Source organism: Engystomops pustulosus, chromosome 3 (genome assembly GCF_040894005.1).
Source record: "Engystomops pustulosus chromosome 3, aEngPut4.maternal, whole genome shotgun sequence".
Taxonomy (NCBI): Eukaryota; Metazoa; Chordata; class Amphibia; order Anura; family Leptodactylidae; genus Engystomops; species Engystomops pustulosus.
In genome coordinates, this window is record NC_092413.1 from 221,104,320 (window position 1) to 221,126,148 (window position 21,829).

The following is a 21,829-nucleotide window of genomic DNA, read 5'->3' on the forward strand; positions in this document are numbered from 1 at the left end:
AGAGCAGGCCTGGGTGGATTGGTCTTCCAACAGGTGGTGCAGGAGCTCAGTCACAGACAACCACACCCGTCAGCAGCTCACAGCAGAATGAGAATGCACGCACTATTCTGCTGCTGGTGCAGTCACTGTGTACATACATGACATTACTTATCCTGTACTGATCCTGAGTTACATCCTGTATTATACCCCAGAGCTGCACTCACTCTTCTGCTGCTGGTGCAGTCACTGTGTACATACATGACATTACTTATCCTGTACTGATCCTGAGTTACATCCTGTATTATACCCCAGAGCTGCACTCACTATTCTGCTGCTGGTGCAGTCACTGTGTACATACATGACATTACTTATCCTGTACTAAATCCTTCGATTTCATTGGTCACTTGATCTTCAGGTCACATCTTCCATTGTTATTGTATGTAACAGATACATTAAGCTGATATATATTGTTACAATGTAGCTCCGCCTACAGAAGACTTATATAAAGCTTTATGTACTTAGAGGTTGTTTTCTATTATATTTTTTGCTTAGATTTACGAAATTGAGTGAATTTTCTTGTATCATAGTGATGAAAATATGTTAATAAATGGAACTTATGTGAATGAGCGATGCCTTTCTAGCGCCACCCTGTGGCTTGGTACTATTGCCGCACTTGTAGAGGTAGAGTTTTCTCTGTCCAGATGTGCAGCACCATGAACCTGAGATAATAAACCACGAAATGAAGCATCTGGGGGGCTGCCAGGTACAATGTCCGCCCCCCTATAACCAGAACCATGTGTCAGCCCTCGTCCAATCAGTGTCCGCCACTCTTTACGCCTCGCCGTACGCTACATGTTCCTAATTATACTGTCACAGATGTTCATACACTTTCTTAAAGGGCAATTCCCCATGTCCGGTGGAGGAATCCGTCAATGCCGAGGAAAGCTGGGTGAGAGCAACACAGCTGCTGTTTCAGTTTGTCATCCATCTTTCCCGTGTAATGATAGGCTTCTGCTTCCAGTACTTATATAACAATTCTAATACTGCACATAAATGTAACATGCCGCTTCAAGTCTTCCCTTTGATTGTGGAATTCTGTTCATGAACCAGGGGGCTCAGGATGAACACAGCAATAGCTTTCCCTTCTCATAACCACTGATGTGTTTTATTCCAGGCTCGGCTGAGGAGGGGGTGGTGCGGCTGGTGAATGGGTCTGGCCCCCACGAAGGGCGCGTGGAGGTGTACCACGACAAGCGCTGGGGAACAGTGTGCGACGACGGCTGGGACAAGAAAGATGGCGATGTCGTCTGCCGGATGCTGGGGTACAAAGGAGCCGAGGAGGTTTACAGGACGGCCAAATTTGGCCAAGGTAAAGACAAAAAAAATGGATCAAAATCAGATTTTCTATCAATTATATTGTCACTGCAGTCCTGACTGTGACCACCGGGTGGCGCTGCACTGTCTGGGCAGATACAGGAACGTTATCATCTTCCCTGGGAATATCCCGGAAAACATTGGGAAGTAAATAGATTTCTCCTAACCCAATCACTAACCCTACAATTAACCCCTACGCATGACATCCCCTTTAAATGATGGGGAGGGATTAACCCTGCGGCTCCTGGTACATACAGTGATGATCCTAAGAAGCTCCAGGCTGAAGTCCAAGGACCTGGATGTAACGGGGAGGAGGACATCACACACCTGCCAGCGGCTCGGATCCTTCTTCCCTTCAGTGGTAGAAACGAGTGCTCCTCCCCCCCCATACCAGGTCCAGCCTGCTGTGTCTGAGATCAGATTCAATCATCACAATTATTGCTTGCATTGTATCTCACTCTCCTCCTGTTCAGGGACTGTCTGCATTCTCCTGCTTGTTCAGGGGCTGTCTGTGCTCTCCTGCTTGTTCAGGGGCTGTCTGTGCTCTCCTGCTTGTTCAGGGGCTGTATACTCTCTTCTGCTTGTTCAGGGGCTGTCTGTACTCTTCTGCTTCTTCAGGGGCTGTATACTCTCTTCTGCTTGTTCAGGGGCTGTCTGTACTCTTCTGCTTTTTCAGGGACTGTCTGCACTCTCCTGCTTTTTCAGGGGCTGTCTGCACTCTCCTGCTTGTTCAAGGGCTGCCTGTGCTCTCTTGCCTGCTGTATGCAATCTTCTGCTTGTTCAAGGTCTGCCTGTGCTCTCCTGCCTGCTTTGGGGGCTGTCTGCTACCTCCTGTTTTTCAAGGACTGTATGCACTCTCTTGCTTGCTCAGGGACCGCTTTAACTCCCCAGCTTGTTCAGGGCCTGTCTGTATTCCCCTGCTGGTTCAGGGATTGTCTGCAGTCTCCTGCTTGTTCATAAACTGTTGTGCTTGTTCACGGACTGCCTGCACTATCCTTCTGCAGTTTCTTGTCTGTTCACGGGCTGTCTGTTGCCTTCTGCTTGTTCAGAGGCTGTTTGCTCTTTCCTGCTTGCTCGCTGGTTGGGTGCACTTTCCTTCTGTTTCAGAGGCTATCTGTAGTTTAATGCGTGTTCAGGGCTGTCTGCACCACCATGCTTATTCAGGAGCTGTCTGTGCTCTCCAGCTTGTTCAGGTGCTGTCTGTTTCTCTTTGCTTGTTTAGGGGCTGTCTGCACTCTCCTGCTTGTTCAGGTGCAGTCTGCACTCTCCTACTCATACAGGTGTTGTCTGTACTCAACTGCTTGTTCAGGAGTCGTCTGTGCTTTCCTACGTATTAAGGGGTCGTCTGTGCTCTCCTGCTTGACCAGCGGTTGTCTGCACTCGCCTGCTTGTTCAGGAGCTGTCTGTGCTCTCCTACCCATTTAGCGGTTGTCTGCACTCTCCTGCTTGTTCAGGGGTTGTCTGTGCTCTCCTGCTTGTTCAGGGGCTGTCTGTTCTCTCCTGCTTGTTCAGGGGCTGTCTGCACTCTCCTGCTTGTTCAGGGGCTGTCTGCACTCTCCTGCTTGTTCAGGGGCTGTCTGTGCCCTCCTGCTTGTTCAGGGGCTGTCTGTGCCCTCCTGCTTGTTCAGGGGCTGTCTGTGCTCTCCCGCTTGTTCAGGGGCTGTCTGCGCTCTCCTGCTTGTTCAGGGGCTGTCTGCTGCCTCCTGCTTGTTCAGGGGCTGTCTGCTGCCTCCTGCTGGTTTAGGGTCTGTTTGCTGCATTTGGATGCTGCTCTGGATGTGTTTGGAGTGGAGATAAGTGAATTTGCCACAATCAGCCGACAGATTTGTCTAAGTCTTCAATAGTTCAGTCCAGAGACAGCGCGCGGGCCCCTCGGATCAGCAGCTTACATTAACTTCAATTACAAATGTATTTTTGCAGTTTTGTACCTGGAACATGCAGCATAATGAGTAATCCCCGGGTGCAGCGAAGGGTTAATGCTACATGTTCTGTAGTAAGTGATATTGTCTGATATAAGGCAAAGACATCATTATCAGTATTATATGGTTGATAATAACTTTGGTTTAGGGAACTACAATGTTAAGGGTCTAGGTAGTGACGTGGTTGAAAATAACATCCCTGGTGATCTAGTGTAGTGAAGGACGTAATAACATCCCTGGTGATCTAGTGTAGTGAAGGACGTAATAACATCCCTGGTGGTCTAGTGTAGTGAAGGACATGATAACATCCCTGGTGGTCTAGTGTAGTGAAGGACGTAATAACATCCCTGGTGATCTAGTGTAGTGAAGGGGGTAATAACATCCCTGGTGATCTAGTGTAGTGAAGGACATAATAACATTCCTGGTGGTCTAGTGTAGTGAAGGGGTGAATTATATTACCCTAAGTGGTCTAGGGTAGTGAAGGAGTTAATGTAGTGACAATGTAGTGAAGGGGTAATGTTTTTTCCCTGGTGGTCTGGGGCTATAGGCGGGGCTAGATCTCAGTGACTTAGGCTCCTCCTCACATCCTCACTGCTCATAGAAAAAACATGATGAACATGTGCCCCACCAATAGGGGGCGCCATCAGCGTCATGTGTGTACCTGCAGCCGCACACCCCCTCCACATTATCAGCTCCACTATATAACTCTCAGGCTGTGACCTCCCACATAACCTCCTGAAATCCTCGGTGCTGCTGCATAATCTCTGGGATACCTTCAATGTATTGAATATGATAAATTCTCTGTGTTGCACCTCTAATTCATGAATTCGGCACAGTGCTTTCCTGAAATCCTCTGTGCTGCTGGAGGTCTCCCAGGAGTCCCAGCCTGTGATCTCCCTCATAATATGACATGTCAAAATCCAGGGCCCCCAAACCACAGAATGTTCTAGAATCCGTGCAGAGACGTGCAGGATCCTCCAGCGCTCGCCCGGGCTCTGATAAGATCTGACATAACATGTGGTAATGGGGATCCGATGGCAAACAAATCCCAGGATGAGTGACGGCTCTGCGCTGCCGGGATACGGCCGCCTCTGTAGGTCTCATCATATCTGGGGTAAAAATCTCATGGAAATAAACAGAAGAGGCCGAGCATAAAGAAACTGCCTTCAATTGCACGGTACGCGGACTGCAAGTGATTTACATACTAACCCCGCCCCCTGGACTGAGGTCACGTGACATCTACCGGGAAAAAATAGCAAGAATCGTCAATTTGGCACTTTCTTACAGGGATTTCTAAAAAAAATATTTAAGAAAAAACTGTTACAGATCGGAATTACAAGACTCCAGAGCATGTTAAATCCCAACTACATTATAAGACCCCAGACCAGACATCGGAATTACAAGACTCCAGAGCACGTAACAGTCTGACTACATTATAAGACCCCAGACCAGACATCAGAATTACAAGACTCCAGAGCATGTAACAGTCTGACTACATTATAAGACCCCAGACCAGACATCAGAATTACAAGACCCCAGAGCATGTAACACCCCAACTACATTATAAGACCCCAGACCAGACATCGGAATTACAAGACTCCAGAGCACGTAACAGTCTGACTACATTATAAGACCCCAGACCAGACATCAGAATTACAAGACTCCAGAGCATGTAACAGTCTGACTACATTATAAGACCCCAGACCAGACATCAGAATTACAAGACTCCAGAGCATGTAACAGTCTGACTACATTATAAGACCCCAGACCAGATAAAAGAATTACAAGACCCCAGAGCATGTAACACCCCAACTACATTATAAGACCCCAGACCAGACATCAAAATTACAAGACCCCAGAGCACTAACAGTCTGACTACATTATAAGACCCCAGACCAGACATCAGAATTACAAGACTCCAGAGCACGTAACATCCCAACTACGTTATAAGACCCCAGACCAGACATCAGAATTACAAGTCTCCAGAGCATGTAACAGTCTGACTACATTATAAGACCCCAGACCAGACATCAGAATTACAAGACTCCAGAGCACGTAACATCCCAACTACGTTATAAGACCCCAGACCAGACATCAGAATTACAAGACTCCAGAGCACGTAACATCCCAACTACGTTATAAGACCCCAGACCAGACATCAGAATTACATGACTCCAGAGCACGTAACAGTCTGACTACATTATAAGACCCCAGACCAGACATCAGAATTACATGACTCCAGAGCACGTAACAGTCTGACTACATTATAAGACCCCAGGCCAGACATCAGAATTACAAGACTCTAGAGCACGTAACAGTCTGACTACATTATAAGACCCCAGACCAGACATCAGAATTACAAGACTCCAGAGCACGTAACAGTCTGACTACATTATAAGACCCCAGACCAGACATCAGAATTACAAGACCCCAGAGCACGTAACAGTCTGACTACATTATAAGACCCCAGACCAGACATCAGAATTACAAGACTCCAGAGCACGTAACATCCCAACTACGTTATAAGACCCCAGACCAGACATCAGAATTACAAGTCTCCAGAGCACGTAACAGTCTGACTACATTATAAGACCCCAGACCAGACATCGGAATTACAAGACCCCAGAGCACGTAACAGTCTGACTACATTATAAGACCCCAGACCAGACATCAGAATTACATGACTCCAGAGCATGTAACAGTCTGACTACATTATAAGACCCCAGACCAGATATCAGAATTACAAGACCCCAGAGCATGTAACAGTCTGACTACATTATAAGACCCCAGACCAGACATCAGAATTACAAGACTCCAGAGCACGTAACAGTCTGACTACATTATAAGACCCCAGACCAGACATCAGAATTACAAGACCCCAGAGCACGTAACAGTCTGACTACATTATAAGACCCCAGACCAGACATCAGAATTACAAGACTCCAGAGCACGTAACAGTCTGACTACATTATAAGACCCCAGACCAGATATCAGAATTACAAGACCCCAGAGCATGTAACAGTCTGACTACATTATAAGACCCCAGACCAGACATCAGAATTACAAGACTCCAGAGCACGTAACAGTCTGACTACATTATAAGACCCCAGACCAGACATCAGAATTACAAGACCCCAGAGCACGTAACAGTCTGACTACATTATAAGACCCCAGACCAGACATCAGAATTACAAGACTCCAGAGCATGTAACATCCCAACTACGTTATAAGACCCCAGACCAGACATCAGAATTACAAGTCTCCAGAGCACGTAACAGTCTGACTACATTATAAGACCCCAGACCAGACATCGGAATTACAAGACCCCAGAGCACGTAACAGTCTGACTACATTATAAGACCCCAGACCAGATATCAGAATTACAAGACCCCAGAGCATGTAACAGTCTGACTACATTATAAGACCCCAGACCAGACATCAGAATTACAAGACTCCAGAGCACGTAACAGTCTGACTACATTATAAGACCCCAGACCAGACATCAGAATTACAAGACTCCAGAGCACGTAACATCCCAACTACATTATAAGACCCCAGACCAGACATCAGAATTACAAGACTCCAGAGCATGTAACAGTCTGACTACATTATAAGACCCCAGACCAGATATCAGAATTACAAGACCCCAGAGCATGTAACACCCCAACTACATTATAAGACCCCAGACCAGACATCAAAATTACAAGACCCCAGAGCACTAACAGTCTGACTACATTATAAGACCCCAGACCAGACATCAGAATTACAAGACTCCAGAGCACGTAACATCCCAACTACGTTATAAGACCCCAGACCAGACATCAGAATTACAAGTCTCCAGAGCATGTAACAGTCTGACTACATTATAAGACCCCAGACCAGACATCAGAATTACAAGACTCCAGAGCACGTAACATCCCAACTACGTTATAAGACCCCAGACCAGACATCAGAATTACAAGACTCCAGAGCACGTAACATCCCAACTACGTTATAAGACCCCAGACCAGACATCAGAATTACAAGACCCCAGAGCACTAACAGTCTGACTACATTATAAGACCCCAGACCAGACATCGGAATTACAAGACTCCAGAGCACGTAACAGTCTGACTACATTATAAGACCCCAGACCAGATATCAGAATTACAAGACCCCAGAGCATGTAACAGTCTGACTACATTATAAGACCCCAGACCAGACATCAGAATTACAAGACTCCAGAGCACGTAACAGTCTGACTACATTATAAGACCCCAGACCAGACATCAGAATTACAAGACCCCAGAGCACGTAACAGTCTGACTACATTATAAGACCCCAGACCAGACATCAGAATTACAAGACTCCAGAGCACGTAACATCCCAACTACGTTATAAGACCCCAGACCAGACATCAGAATTACAAGTCTCCAGAGCACGTAACAGTCTGACTACATTATAAGACCCCAGACCAGACATCGGAATTACAAGACCCCAGAGCACGTAACAGTCTGACTACATTATAAGACCCCAGACCAGATATCAGAATTACAAGACCCCAGAGCATGTAACACCCCAACTACATTATAAGACCCCAGACCAGACATCAGAATTACAAGACTCCAGAGCATGTAACAGTCTGACTACATTATAAGACCCCAGACCAGATATCAGAATTACAAGACCCCAGAGCATGTAACACCCCAACTACATTATAAGACCCCAGACCAGACATCAAAATTACAAGACCCCAGAGCACTAACAGTCTGACTACATTATAAGACCCCAGACCAGACATCAGAATTACAAGACTCCAGAGCACGTAACATCCCAACTACGTTATAAGACCCCAGACCAGACATCAGAATTACAAGTCTCCAGAGCATGTAACAGTCTGACTACATTATAAGACCCCAGACCAGACATCAGAATTACAAGACTCCAGAGCACGTAACATCCCAACTACGTTATAAGACCCCAGACCAGACATCAGAATTACAAGACTCCAGAGCACGTAACATCCCAACTACGTTATAAGACCCCAGACCAGACATCAGAATTACAAGACCCCAGAGCACTAACAGTCTGACTACATTATAAGACCCCAGACCAGACATCGGAATTACAAGACTCCAGAGCACGTAACAGTCTGACTACATTATAAGACCCCAGACCAGATATCAGAATTACAAGACCCCAGAGCATGTAACAGTCTGACTACATTATAAGACCCCAGACCAGACATCAGAATTACAAGACTCCAGAGCACGTAACAGTCTGACTACATTATAAGACCCCAGACCAGACATCAGAATTACAAGACCCCAGAGCACGTAACAGTCTGACTACATTATAAGACCCCAGACCAGACATCAGAATTACAAGACTCCAGAGCACGTAACATCCCAACTACGTTATAAGACCCCAGACCAGACATCAGAATTACAAGTCTCCAGAGCACGTAACAGTCTGACTACATTATAAGACCCCAGACCAGACATCGGAATTACAAGACCCCAGAGCACGTAACAGTCTGACTACATTATAAGACCCCAGACCAGATATCAGAATTACAAGACCCCAGAGCATGTAACAGTCTGACTACATTATAAGACCCCAGACCAGACATCAGAATTACAAGACTCCAGAGCACGTAACAGTCTGACTACATTATAAGACCCCAGACCAGACATCAGAATTACAAGACTCCAGAGCACGTAACATCCCAACTACATTATAAGACCCCAGACCAGACATCAGAATTACAAGACTCCAGAGCATGTAACAGTCTGACTACATTATAAGACCCCAGACCAGATATCAGAATTACAAGACCCCAGAGCATGTAACACCCCAACTACATTATAAGACCCCAGACCAGACATCAAAATTACAAGACCCCAGAGCACTAACAGTCTGACTACATTATAAGACCCCCAGACCAGACATCAGAATTACAAGACTCCAGAGCACGTAACATCCCAACTACGTTATAAGACCCCAGACCAGACATCAGAATTACAAGTCTCCAGAGCATGTAACAGTCTGACTACATTATAAGACCCCAGACCAGACATCAGAATTACAAGACTCCAGAGCACGTAACATCCCAACTACGTTATAAGACCCCAGACCAGACATCAGAATTACAAGACTCCAGAGCACGTAACATCCCAACTACGTTATAAGACCCCAGACCAGACATCAGAATTACAAGACCCCAGAGCACTAACAGTCTGACTACATTATAAGACCCCAGACCAGACATCGGAATTACAAGACTCCAGAACACGTAACAGTCTGACTACATTATAAGACCCCCAGACCAGACATCAGAATTACATGACTCCAGAGCACGTAACAGTCTGACTACATTATAAGACCCCAGACCAGACATCAGAATTACATGACTCCAGAGCACGTAACAGTCTGACTACATTATAAGACCCCAGACCAGACATCAGAATTACATGACTCCAGAGCACGTAACAGTCTGACTACATTATAAGACCCCAGGCCAGACATCAGAATTACAAGACTCTAGAGCACGTAACAGTCTGACTACATTATAAGACCCCAGACCAGACATCAGAATTACAAGACTCCAGAGCACGTAACAGTCTGACTACATTATAAGACCCCAGACCAGACATCAGAATTACAAGACCCCAGAGCACGTAACAGTCTGAATACATTATAAGACCCCAGACCAGACATCAGAATTACAAGACTCCAGAGCACGTAACATCCCAACTACGTTATAAGACCCCAGACCAGACATCAGAATTACAAGACCCCAGAGCATGTAACAGTCTGACTACATTATAAGACCCCAGACCAGACATCAGAATTACAAGACTCCAGAGCACGTAACAGTCTGACTACATTATAAGACCCCAGACCAGATATCAGAATTACAAGACCCCAGAGCATGTAACAGTCTGACTACATTATAAGACCCCAGACCAGACATCAGAATTACAAGACTCCAGAGCACGTAACAGTCTGACTACATTATAAGACCCCAGACCAGACATCAGAATTACAAGACCCCAGAGCACGTAACAGTCTGACTACATTATAAGACCCCAGACCAGACATCAGAATTACAAGACTCCAGAGCACGTAACAGTCTGACTACATTATAAGACCCCAGACCAGATATCAGAATTACAAGACCCCAGAGCATGTAACAGTCTGACTACATTATAAGACCCCAGACCAGACATCAGAATTACAAGACTCCAGAGCACGTAACAGTCTGACTACATTATAAGACCCCAGACCAGACATCAGAATTACAAGACCCCAGAGCACGTAACAGTCTGACTACATTATAAGACCCCAGACCAGACATCAGAATTACAAGACTCCAGAGCACGTAACATCCCAACTACGTTATAAGACCCCAGACCAGACATCAGAATTACAAGTCTCCAGAGCACGTAACAGTCTGACTACATTATAAGACCCCAGACCAGACATCGGAATTACAAGACCCCAGAGCACGTAACAGTCTGACTACATTATAAGACCCCAGACCAGATATCAGAATTACAAGACCCCAGAGCATGTAACAGTCTGACTACATTATAAGACCCCAGACCAGACATCAGAATTACAAGACTCCAGAGCACGTAACAGTCTGACTACATTATAAGACCCCAGACCAGACATCGGAATTACAAGACTCCAGAGCACGTAACATCCCAACTACATTATAAGACCCCAGACCAGACATCAGAATTACAAGACTCCAGAGCATGTAACAGTCTGACTACATTATAAGACCCCAGACCAGATATCAGAATTACAAGACCCCAGAGCATGTAACACCCCAACTACATTATAAGACCCCAGACCAGACATCAAAATTACAAGACCCCAGAGCACTAACAGTCTGACTACATTATAAGACCCCAGACCAGACATCAGAATTACAAGACTCCAGAGCACGTAACATCCCAACTACGTTATAAGACCCCAGACCAGACATCAGAATTACAAGTCTCCAGAGCATGTAACAGTCTGACTACATTATAAGACCCCAGACCAGACATCAGAATTACAAGACTCCAGAGCACGTAACATCCCAACTACGTTATAAGACCCCAGACCAGACATCGGAATTACAAGACTCCAGAACACGTAACAGTCTGACTACATTATAAGACCCCCAGACCAGACATCAGAATTACAAGACTCCAGAGCACGTAACAGTCTGACTACATTATAAGACCCCAGACCAGACATCGGAATTACAAGACTCCAGAACACGTAACAGTCTGACTACATTATAAGACCCCCAGACCAGACATCAGAATTACAAGACTCCAGAGCACGTAACAGTCTGACTACATTATAAGACCCCAGACCAGACATCGGAATTACAAGACTCCAGAACACGTAACAGTCTGACTACATTATAAGACCCCCAGACCAGACATCAGAATTACAAGACTCCAGAGCACGTAACAGTCTGACTACATTATAAGACCCCAGACCAGACATCAGAATTACAAGACCCCAGAGCATGTAACAGTCTGACTACATTATAAGACCCCAGACCAGACATCAGAATTACAAGACCCCAGAGCATGTAACAGTCTGACTACATTATAAGACCCCAGACCAGACATCGGAATTACAAGACTCCAGAGCACGTAACATCCCAACTACATTATAAGACCCCAGACCAGACATCAGAATTACAAGACTCCAGAGCACGTAACAGTCTGACTACATTATAAGACCCCAGACCAGACATCGGAATTACAAGACTCCAGAACACGTAACAGTCTGACTACATTATAAGACCCCCAGACCAGACATCAGAATTACAAGACTCCAGAGCACGTAACAGTCTGACTACATTATAAGACCCCAGACCAGACATCAGAATTACAAGACCCCAGAGCATGTAACAGTCTGACTACATTATAAGACCCCAGACCAGACATCGGAATTACAAAGACCACTTAAGGTTCTGACTTCAGGTGAAATCCCTAAATTATTGGACCCCAGACAGAACATCTGAACTATTTTACATTCCAGGCCACTAAATATTCAGACCACAGATCACCCTACCCTAAAATATAAGACCCCAACCAGAGCCATACATGATCAGACCACAAGATCCCTACATTATTAAACCCAACACCAGACATCTCAATTATTTGATATTCCAGACCACTCAATATTCAGCAGAGAGCACAGAGCACAGCAGTGTGAGGACACGTCCCCAGTGCAAATCGAAAAAGTTAGGATCCTGGATGCACGTTTCACAGTCCTGCTGCTACTAACAACATACACAAAGGTCTGATTACACATCTCTCAACCTAAATAATTGCTAGGGGTCCCGGAGATCAGAGGGGGCCACACACAGCTTAAGGCCGCATAGCCCCTTCTCTGCCATTCATAGCTCCCCTAGAATTACTCACCGCGCCCCAGGCCAGGTGTAATGGTGACAAGGAAGAGACTCTAGACTTGACCTGTCCTCCAGTTGGCAATGAGGGAACCTATAGATGACACTATATGGACCTCCACATGGTTTGGCTTTGGTCTCTCTTGGGCCCCTTAAGGTCTATTGCCCCTGCTCTGCCATTGCTGTTCCTAAACAGGCCAGGATGGGGCCCCACTGATTGGGTCGCTCAATAGGTGAATCCACCTGTGGTCCTGGAGGATGGGAGGTCAGAGGTCATTCACATACCCCATGTAGGTCCTGTGTGATGACATTGTGACAGGTCAGGTCTCTGGAGTTATTGGGGCAGATTTACTTACCCGGTCCATTCGCGATCCAGCAGCGCGTTCTCTGCGGTGGATTCGGGTTCGGCTGGGATTTATTAAGGTAGTTCCTCCGCCGTCCACCAGGTGGCGCTGCTGCGCTGAAAAGCATCTGAACGCGCCAGAATTCACCGAGGCCAACTGAGTGAAGGTAAGCGTGTCCCTAGCGACACATTTTCCGTTTCTAATGCGGTGGTTTTTCCGAATCCGTCGGGTTTTCGTTCGGCCACGCCCCCCGATTTCCGTCGCGTGCATGCCAGCGCCGATGCGCCAAAATCCGATCGCATGCACCAAAATCCCGGGGCAATACAGGGAAAATCAGCGCAAATCGGAAATATTCGGGTAACACGTCGGGAAAACGCGAATCGGGCCCTTAGTAAATGACCCCCATTGTCCCTGACGTTCGCCTCTCGTAGCCGCCGAACCCTGCATTGTTCTCATGTTCTCTGGATAATTGCTGAAAATTGTGTTTAGTCTCAGGATCTGTCAGCAAGAAAAATCCCCCTGACATGTATCACCCGGACCCCATCTGTAAGAGGTGCTGAGATACCGGACCCTGCCAGGAGACACACAGCCCGTGCCCAACAGCATAACTAACCGGGCGAGAAGCCAAGATAGAGAACACAGGGAACACTCACCAAACTGGGCATCAGTGCTATACAATACACACAGTGATGTCACAGTACAGGGATAATACACACAGTGATGTCACAGTACAGGGATAATACACACAGTGATGTCACAGTACAGGGATAATACACACAGTGATGTCACAGTACAGGGATAATACACACAGCGATGTCACAGTACAGAGATAATACACACAGTGATGTCACAGTACAGAGATAATACACACAGTGATGTCACAGTACAGGGACAATACACAGTGATGTCACAGTACAGGGATAATACACACAGTGATGTCACAGTACAGGGATAATACACACAGCGACGTCACAGTACAGGGATAATACACACAGCGACGTCACAGTACAGAGATAATAGACACAGTGATGTCACAGTACAAGGATAATACACACAGCGATGTCACAGTACAGAGATAATACACACAGTGATGTCACAGTACAGGGATAATACACACAGTGATGTCACAGTACAGGGATAATACACACAGTGATGTCACAGTACAGAGATAATACACACAGTGATGTCACAGTACAGGGATAATACACAGTGATGTCACAGTACAGGGATAATACACACAGTGATGTCACAGTACAGGGATATTATACACAGTGATGTCACAGTACAGAGATAATACACACAGTCTTAGTGAATCACCGGAAGACCAGAATCCACCGCAGAGAACGCGCCGCTGGAACGCGAATGGACCGGGTAAGTAAATCTGCCCCATTGTGTGTGGTTTTGTAGGACAATCCCATTGAGTCCCGTTCATGGAGAGGTGGGCACGTCTATGTGATTGATGCTTAATGGTTTGCACATCTCCTGGATGCCTCTGTCCATGAAGTCTTCCAGCCTGTGGCACCAGGACCCAAACACACACCAAATATACATTTAGGGGGCGGCACATCATATAATGGAGGCGTGGTCTGTAAAAAAAGAGGGAATGGTCATGAACCCTCAAAATTTGAGTCTTTTTGAAAATTTGCAACTCCTGGTTGGATACTGGAAGAGGGGAAAGAGACCACCAGGACAATTGTGGTACATGGTGTATAAAATCGTCAGTGAGGGCCCCTTTTATTAATGCTTATACCTTCTCTTTTCTCCAGGCACTGGACGGATCTGGATGGATGACGTCGCCTGCAAAGGCACCGAGGAGACCCTCTTCCAGTGCATGTTCTCCAGCTGGGGCAAGACCAACTGCGGCCACGCTGAAGACGCCGGCGTGACCTGTCTCAAGCAGTGAGCCGAGGCGAAGAAGACGCTGGAACCTTGATCATGGAGATGTTATATCCCACCCGGGCGTAGAGGGCAACCACATCTTAGGTTGGGTGTGGTGGCCCCGGCGTCACGGAGAGACTGTTGGATGAGACTTTGCTTCTTTGTTGTCTTCAGTCTCGTAAGGAAGAAACCAAAGACGTTCACGCTTCCAATATCATATATTGCAGGTGTTTATGAAGCCAGAGGGGGGCGCACCATGACCTGGCCAATGCCTGGTGTCGCCTCCCGGATGTATTATAAAGGCACCTAGTGGGTTATATAAAGGTATGGATGGAGGGTAACATTCTAGGTGGCCATCCATTGCAACGTACAAGACCCCACTCTGCCGGGAACGGGGACCTTCTGCCCCAGAGCCTCGTATATTGAGCAATGTTCATAAAAAAGTTTTCCAAAAATAAGTTTTTCAGAGCAGATATCTTTTTTACTTGTTGATTTTTTTATACTGCGCTTTTGCCTTTTTGAACTCATATAATGAAAAACCATGGAATAGCGGGACTATATTAGCTGAGGAAGGAGAAATGTAATACGGCCGTAGCGGTCTTGAAGGTCGGCGGCCATATTGTCTTGTTACGGCTTCTTTTTGTTTTACTTCCATAACTTGTACAGAGGGAAGACTGAGCCAAACCGAGACTATATACCGAGCCATGTGCAGTGATCATACAGTATAAAGTAAAGGAAGGGTTTTATGACGTCCGTGTCCTGTCGTTATTCAGACTGATGGAGTGTATCTAAGCCGTGATACTTGTGAATAATGGTGAAAAATGCCGGATAAATTTAATTTAATAGTAAATATCCTCCTATGACAGATGTAATAGGGGCTGCAGTACCTTGGCACGGCCACTGCACAGCACTTGGAGCCACCTGCTGTCAGCTTCCTCCGCGGTGCAGGTATAATGCCGGGTCAAAGTTAAGTGAAACAAGTAAAGGTTAAACAGGCAAACTCTATGACGACGCCTTAGAAGGACACTCATAGTTCTACCGTAGGTGTCTTATTGCTCAGGCACATGACATGGGGATGAGGTGCCTGAGCCTCGGTGCCGCTGCTTCTCCAGTGTAAACCACAGTTTGATACATTATTATTTTTTATGTTCTATCTTTTATTCTTGAGTGCAGTTAGTTTTATTCCATTTTCTGTACAGGATCAGTCCCAGGGACAGGGACACCTTTGGGTTAGACTCACAGTTCTACATACTGGTCCAGGAACATAGAGGGGAGACTGGCTGCTGGCTCCTGAGACTGATGCTGTAGCTCCTGAGGTTCTCCCCTGATTATGGGGCTGGACTTATATCTGTGCAACGCTCTGCAGGCTGTCCCGTGGATAGGGACTGTGGGGTGACAATGGGTTTAGATTATCATCTGGCTTCTGACATTGTACAACCACACTAACACATTGAAGGAGAGAGGAGACAGATGAGAGATGCATGAGATGATTATACAGCGGCTGATTACACTGTGAGCTCTGCTACATCTCACAGACATGTTCTTGCCTCCCCCTTCCCCCGGATCACTTATCTCCTTGTAGCTTGTCACACTGTGAGCTCTGCTACATCACACAGACATGTGCCCACCTCCCCCTTCCCCCGGATCACTTATCTCCTTGTAGCTTGTAGTTTGCAGCCTTTCTCTCTGCAGCCGATCTCCTGGCAGGAAGTGATCAGTTAAAAAAGTATCTGAGCTCCGTGCAGGGGGCGGGGCTACAGGCCCACAGGAGAGAGAGACACAAATCTCAGCTGCAGGATCTCACATAGAAATCCAAGATGGCGTCCCCGACCCAAAGTTACAGGGTCGTGTCTAGGGGAAACTGAAATTGTGAACAGCAGGACTGATAGAGGCAGGTTGGACCTATATCTGTGAAATGCTGTATTTTTGAATAAGAGAATGTGTTATTATATAGTTATGCTAATTACATATAAGAAACTTGTCTTCGTGGGAGGAATACCCCTATAATATAAACCGTAAACTTCCCTATTCCACCAGGGTTACTTTTATTTATCCTTATACATTTCTAGACCACTAGGGATACTGATATAGATCCTGATATTTGTCTTCATACTTTCCTAGATCACCAGGGTTACTTTTATTTATCCTTATACATTTCTAGACCACCAGGTATACTGATATAGATCCTGATATTTATCTTTATACTTCACTAGACCACCAGGGATACTTTTATTTATCCTTATATTATCCTAGACCACCAAGGATGGTGATATCTATCTTTATACTTCCCAGATCACAAGGGATACCAATACTGATCCTTATATTTCCCTGGACCACCAGGGACACTGATATTGATTTCAGGGGACAGATACAAAAAAAATTGTTACATAGTTACATAGTTTATACAATTGAAAAAAGACAAAATGTCCATCAAGTTCAACCAAGGAAGGGAAGGGATTGGATGAGGAAGGGATTATGGGGAAACAATTCTATATAACATAACCATCAATGTTATTTAGGTGTAAAAAGGCATCTAGACCCTTCTTGAAGCTCTCTGCTGTCCCTGCTGTGACCAGCGCCTGAGCTCTCTGCTGTCCCTGCTGTGACCTGCGCCTGAGCTCTCTGCTGTCCCTGCTGTGACCTGCGCCTGAGCTCTCTGCTGTCCCTGCTGTGACCTGCGCCTGAGCTCTCTGCTGTCCCTGCTGTGACCAGCGCCTGAGGCAGGCTATTCCACAGATTTTACACTTTAAAGTTGATTTTCTGAATGATGCCACAACCCTGACCATGAAGAAACATGATCTGGAAGGTTGTAACCTGCTTCGCTACATACTGGTAGTGGTTTATTAGGTCCATTTCCAATGACAGGTTCCCTTCAACATGGAACAACTTTCCACCATATATTTTATATGGACCTTTCATATATTTATATAAATTAATCATGTAAAGAGATTTCCTCTCCAGCTCCAGGGCCTCCTTTTTATGGACCGGAGCCCAGAACTGGATGGTATATTCCAGGTGAGGCGGAACCAGTGCCTTGTACAGCGGTAATATTACATCCCTATTCCCAGAGTCCAGATCTCTACTGATACATGACAAGATCCTACTGGCTTTAGAGGCAGCTGATTGACATTGCATGCTGTCATTTAATCTATGATTAACTGATACCCCCAGGTTCTTCTCAACAAGGGACTCTCCCAAATTTACTCCCCCAAGGACATATGTTGCCTGTGGATTAGACCCCAGGTGCATAACCTTACATTTATCTACATTAAACCTCAATTGCCAAGTGGATGACCAATCACTCAGTATCCAAGTCACCTACAGCCTATGAACATCCTCCATAGACTGTATTACACTACACGGCTTGTACTACTCCTCTCATCCTCCATAGACTATATGCATATTTTTTTTAGGGTGACATCACCACCTGCAGGTGTGACAAAACCAGGAACATGTTGGTCTGGTCTTTTTACAGGGTATGAGCGATACATGGCCTATGGTCTACGGAGATGAAGGAACTGCAATACCCTCGCCGATGCAAGGCAGAGGAGTGGTTGCGAATACATCCCACCATGTAGCTTGCAGCCTGTGTAGGGTCTGATTAGCCTCACAGCATGTCACTACATAACACAGATGAACTCTGCAGTGGTAGATCCTGCCTGGTAAGGCAGGAGTTAATTGTTTTGTGTGATGTCATATGTGTCAGCCAATCACATGCATTACACTCTGTTTCTGTGAGCTGAGATGTAATTGGAGGAGTAGCCACCACCTGACCAGGAGGAGTAACAAGATCCCTGTTCAGGAAACTTCTAGAGGGCAGTCAGACCAGAGAGTCTGAAGAGCAGTCTAGTCAGTCAGACCAGGGAGTCTGAACAAGTCAGACTGAGTACAGCTAAGAGTTAGACAGAGAGAGAGGAAAGGGGTATCATCCTACCTTCAAGGGTGATACCTGAAGCACTCCAGGATAAAGCTGAAGCATCCTTCTAGGACACAGCTATCTCCCAGCCTGCCCTTGCATCCAGGATGGAGATCTACATCCTGTGGCTCCCTCCAACTGCATCTCCAGCATTCTACCATTCTGTTAAGGCACGTTGCTGCGGTTCCTGTCGGTTCCAATAAAGAACTGTAAGTTGTTTTTGTTCAACCTCTGCCTCTGTCTGGTCCCTGCTACTACGGCTGTCACCATCACAGGCACCCTGTCCACCACACAGAGACTCATACTCTAGACACCAAAGGGTTGCCCCAGGGAGAACCGCTATCGCAGCCTCTCCCTCATCATTTCTTGCCAACACCACCCTGCTGGAGACCTGCCAGGCTGTAGGACAGCCCTCCGGTCCCCCATACCAAGCACCGTGACACTAGCGTGCCTAGGCCGCAACCGCCAGCCAATCAGGTACTGCGGGCCCCGGCTGACTCCACGCCCCGAGAAAAGGCTAGGCCCCGGTGGGGGATGTTGCAGAACCCTAAGCCCTCTGCTCCCCCATAGTATAGACCAGGGGTCCCCAAACTTTTTACATACCGTTGGAGTTTTAAAATAAATAGCGGTACATGTGACCGCATCCATAATACACTGCCCCCCCCCCTCAATTAATTATTTAATATATTGCACCCCCTCGTGAACTATTTTATATATTCACCCAATTAAATAATTAATTAGGCCAATTAATTATTAAAATATACTGGGACCCCTCTCCATTAATTATTGGATATGCCCCCCCCCCGTTAATTATTTCATATGCTGCCCCCCACCATTAATTATTTCCTAAGCTGCCCCTCATAACTAACTATTGGCCCCCGGCCACCACAATCTTTACTGCCCTTTTTAATAAAAAATAAAAACCCTGTACTCACCTAAGTCAGGTCAGGTCACCTCAGGTTATAGAGACAACTGTATCCAATCCAGACAATGCTCTGTGAGCTAAACAGCCTGGACTCCACACTGATACATTGTAACAGACTAGAATAGAAAGCTAACACTGTGTTATTCTGGAAATGTACCAATTGTATTCATCTCAGAAATCTCTCTGTGAGCTAAACACAATCTGCTGCTGCACAGATCTGTTTGCTACAATGTATCAGTCTGGAGTCTGGGCTGTTTAGCTCACAGAGCATTGTCTAGACTGGATACAACTGTTTCCACCTCTCAGCTGAGATAAGGGCGCACTATGTACAAAGTTTGCTACATTGTTTTACTCTAGAGTCCAGGCAGTTTAGCTCACAGAGCATTGTCTACACTCACTACAACTGTATCCACTTCTTAGCTTAAGTATTTATAGGGTTTGCTACAATGTATCAGTCTAGAGTCAAGGCTTTTTAGCCCACAGAGCACTGGATAAAACCGCATTTACATTTTAGATGAGAGCAGGGCTCGATGTGGAATGTCTCAATCTTTGAATATAGAATCTTTGAAAAAGTCTATTACAAAGTTGAAGCTTAGTCAATGATTAAAGGGGTTCTTCTAGTATTAGACTTGTCCTTGGGATAGGTCATTCAAGGGGACTGACATACAACAACCCCACAGATTAAATGATACCAGGTCCTGGACAGCATGGTATCAGCTGCCCCCCACATGGCATAGTGCAGTGGTGGCGAACCTATGGCACGGGTGCCAGAGGTGGCACTCGAAGCCCTGTCTGTGGGCACCCGGGCTATCACCAAAGAGGACACAAGAGGACGTTCTGCGCCCAGTGCTATCTTAAAGCGACAGTGCTGCCTGAGACTACTGGAGGAATGGGAAGGTGTGGGCAGATCTGGATTATCATTGTAGCTTCAGCTCCCGGCCCGAAAATTCTTCCTATTCAGGGGAACCTGAATTTGTCCTCCTTTCTTTCTACTGTATTGGTGTTCTTAGGATACTGATACGATTGAAAGCTATTACAGAGAAGGGAGCAAGAAGTTACTGCTTAAAGTGTACTTAAATGTTGACACTTTGGGATAAATAAGTGGGTTTTGGTTGTAGCCTGGGCACTGGCATAGTGGTTGTACTTGGTATTGCAGGTCATATGACTGCTGATAGATATGACAGGTCTGTATGAATGGAGTGAGTTCCTAAGTTTTGATCTGATATTGATCACCCCTCTGAAGGACTAGTAGTCAAGATCTAAAACCTGGAATATCCCTTTAAGGATCTCCCTTTAATGAACATTTATTCCCGGTAATGAAAAATGATGGGGGAAGAGATGGGGAGGACCTTATTAATCCTGGAAGAACATCCCTGATTTTCATCCTGACGCCAGGGAAAATCTTTCCATGTATCTGGGAGTTAGATGGCGACAAGTTCTGCTTTATCTCAGTGCGTGATTAATCCGCTCCACCCACCTCTCAATCGGATTATCCGGGATTCGGTGGGGCGCTGTGTGTGTATTCCTGATCATCTGTTTACACGACCATCGCTGAAGCCTGACAAATGGAAAACATGTGAGGAGCACACGGCGCCCGGGTCCAGGAACATTACTGCTACGTCACCCCCCGGATCACAGACACAGCAGGAGAAGGAGCTAAATGGACGGAAACATGGAAAATGTACAAGTTTAGAACAACGTTTTTTCAAAAATATTCAAAAATTTGCAGCGTTAACGACCAATTCCACTAATATCTACCTCAGATATGTAACAGATGTAGCAATATGTAACAAATATGTAACCAGTAGACCATCCATTCAGCCACCAGATCTCACCTTCATCTAGAGGACACCATAAGGCGGAGGCGGCATCCGATGTTTAGGCCATTGTGTTCCGAGTTTATCTTTTGCATCTAAATTGGACCTTATTGACCCATTCATGGGAATCTAGTATAAACTGTATCATCTCAAGAAGGACCGACCATGACCCTATGATGAGTATATATTGTGAGGCTCATTCATACACTGAAAACACACATGGACCTCACTGGCCGGGGGCCCAACAAGACCCTGGTTCTCCTGGTGAGAT

General features: G+C 46.0%; 1 protein-coding gene across 1 annotated transcript in view; it reads left to right on the top strand.

The window, feature by feature from the left end:
- Positions 1 to 15,649, top strand: part of SCARA5 (scavenger receptor class A member 5) — a 276,734-nt gene extending 261,085 nt beyond the window's left edge. Inside the window, exons 8-9 of the mRNA XM_072143880.1 lie at positions 1,154 to 1,348; positions 14,789 to 15,649. Of these exons, the coding sequence (XP_071999981.1) occupies positions 1,154 to 1,348; positions 14,789 to 14,925 (332 nt within the window). The 3' untranslated portion in view covers positions 14,926 to 15,649. The remainder of the gene's footprint in view (positions 1 to 1,153; positions 1,349 to 14,788) is intronic.
- The last annotated feature ends 6,180 nt before the right edge of the window (positions 15,650 to 21,829 follow it).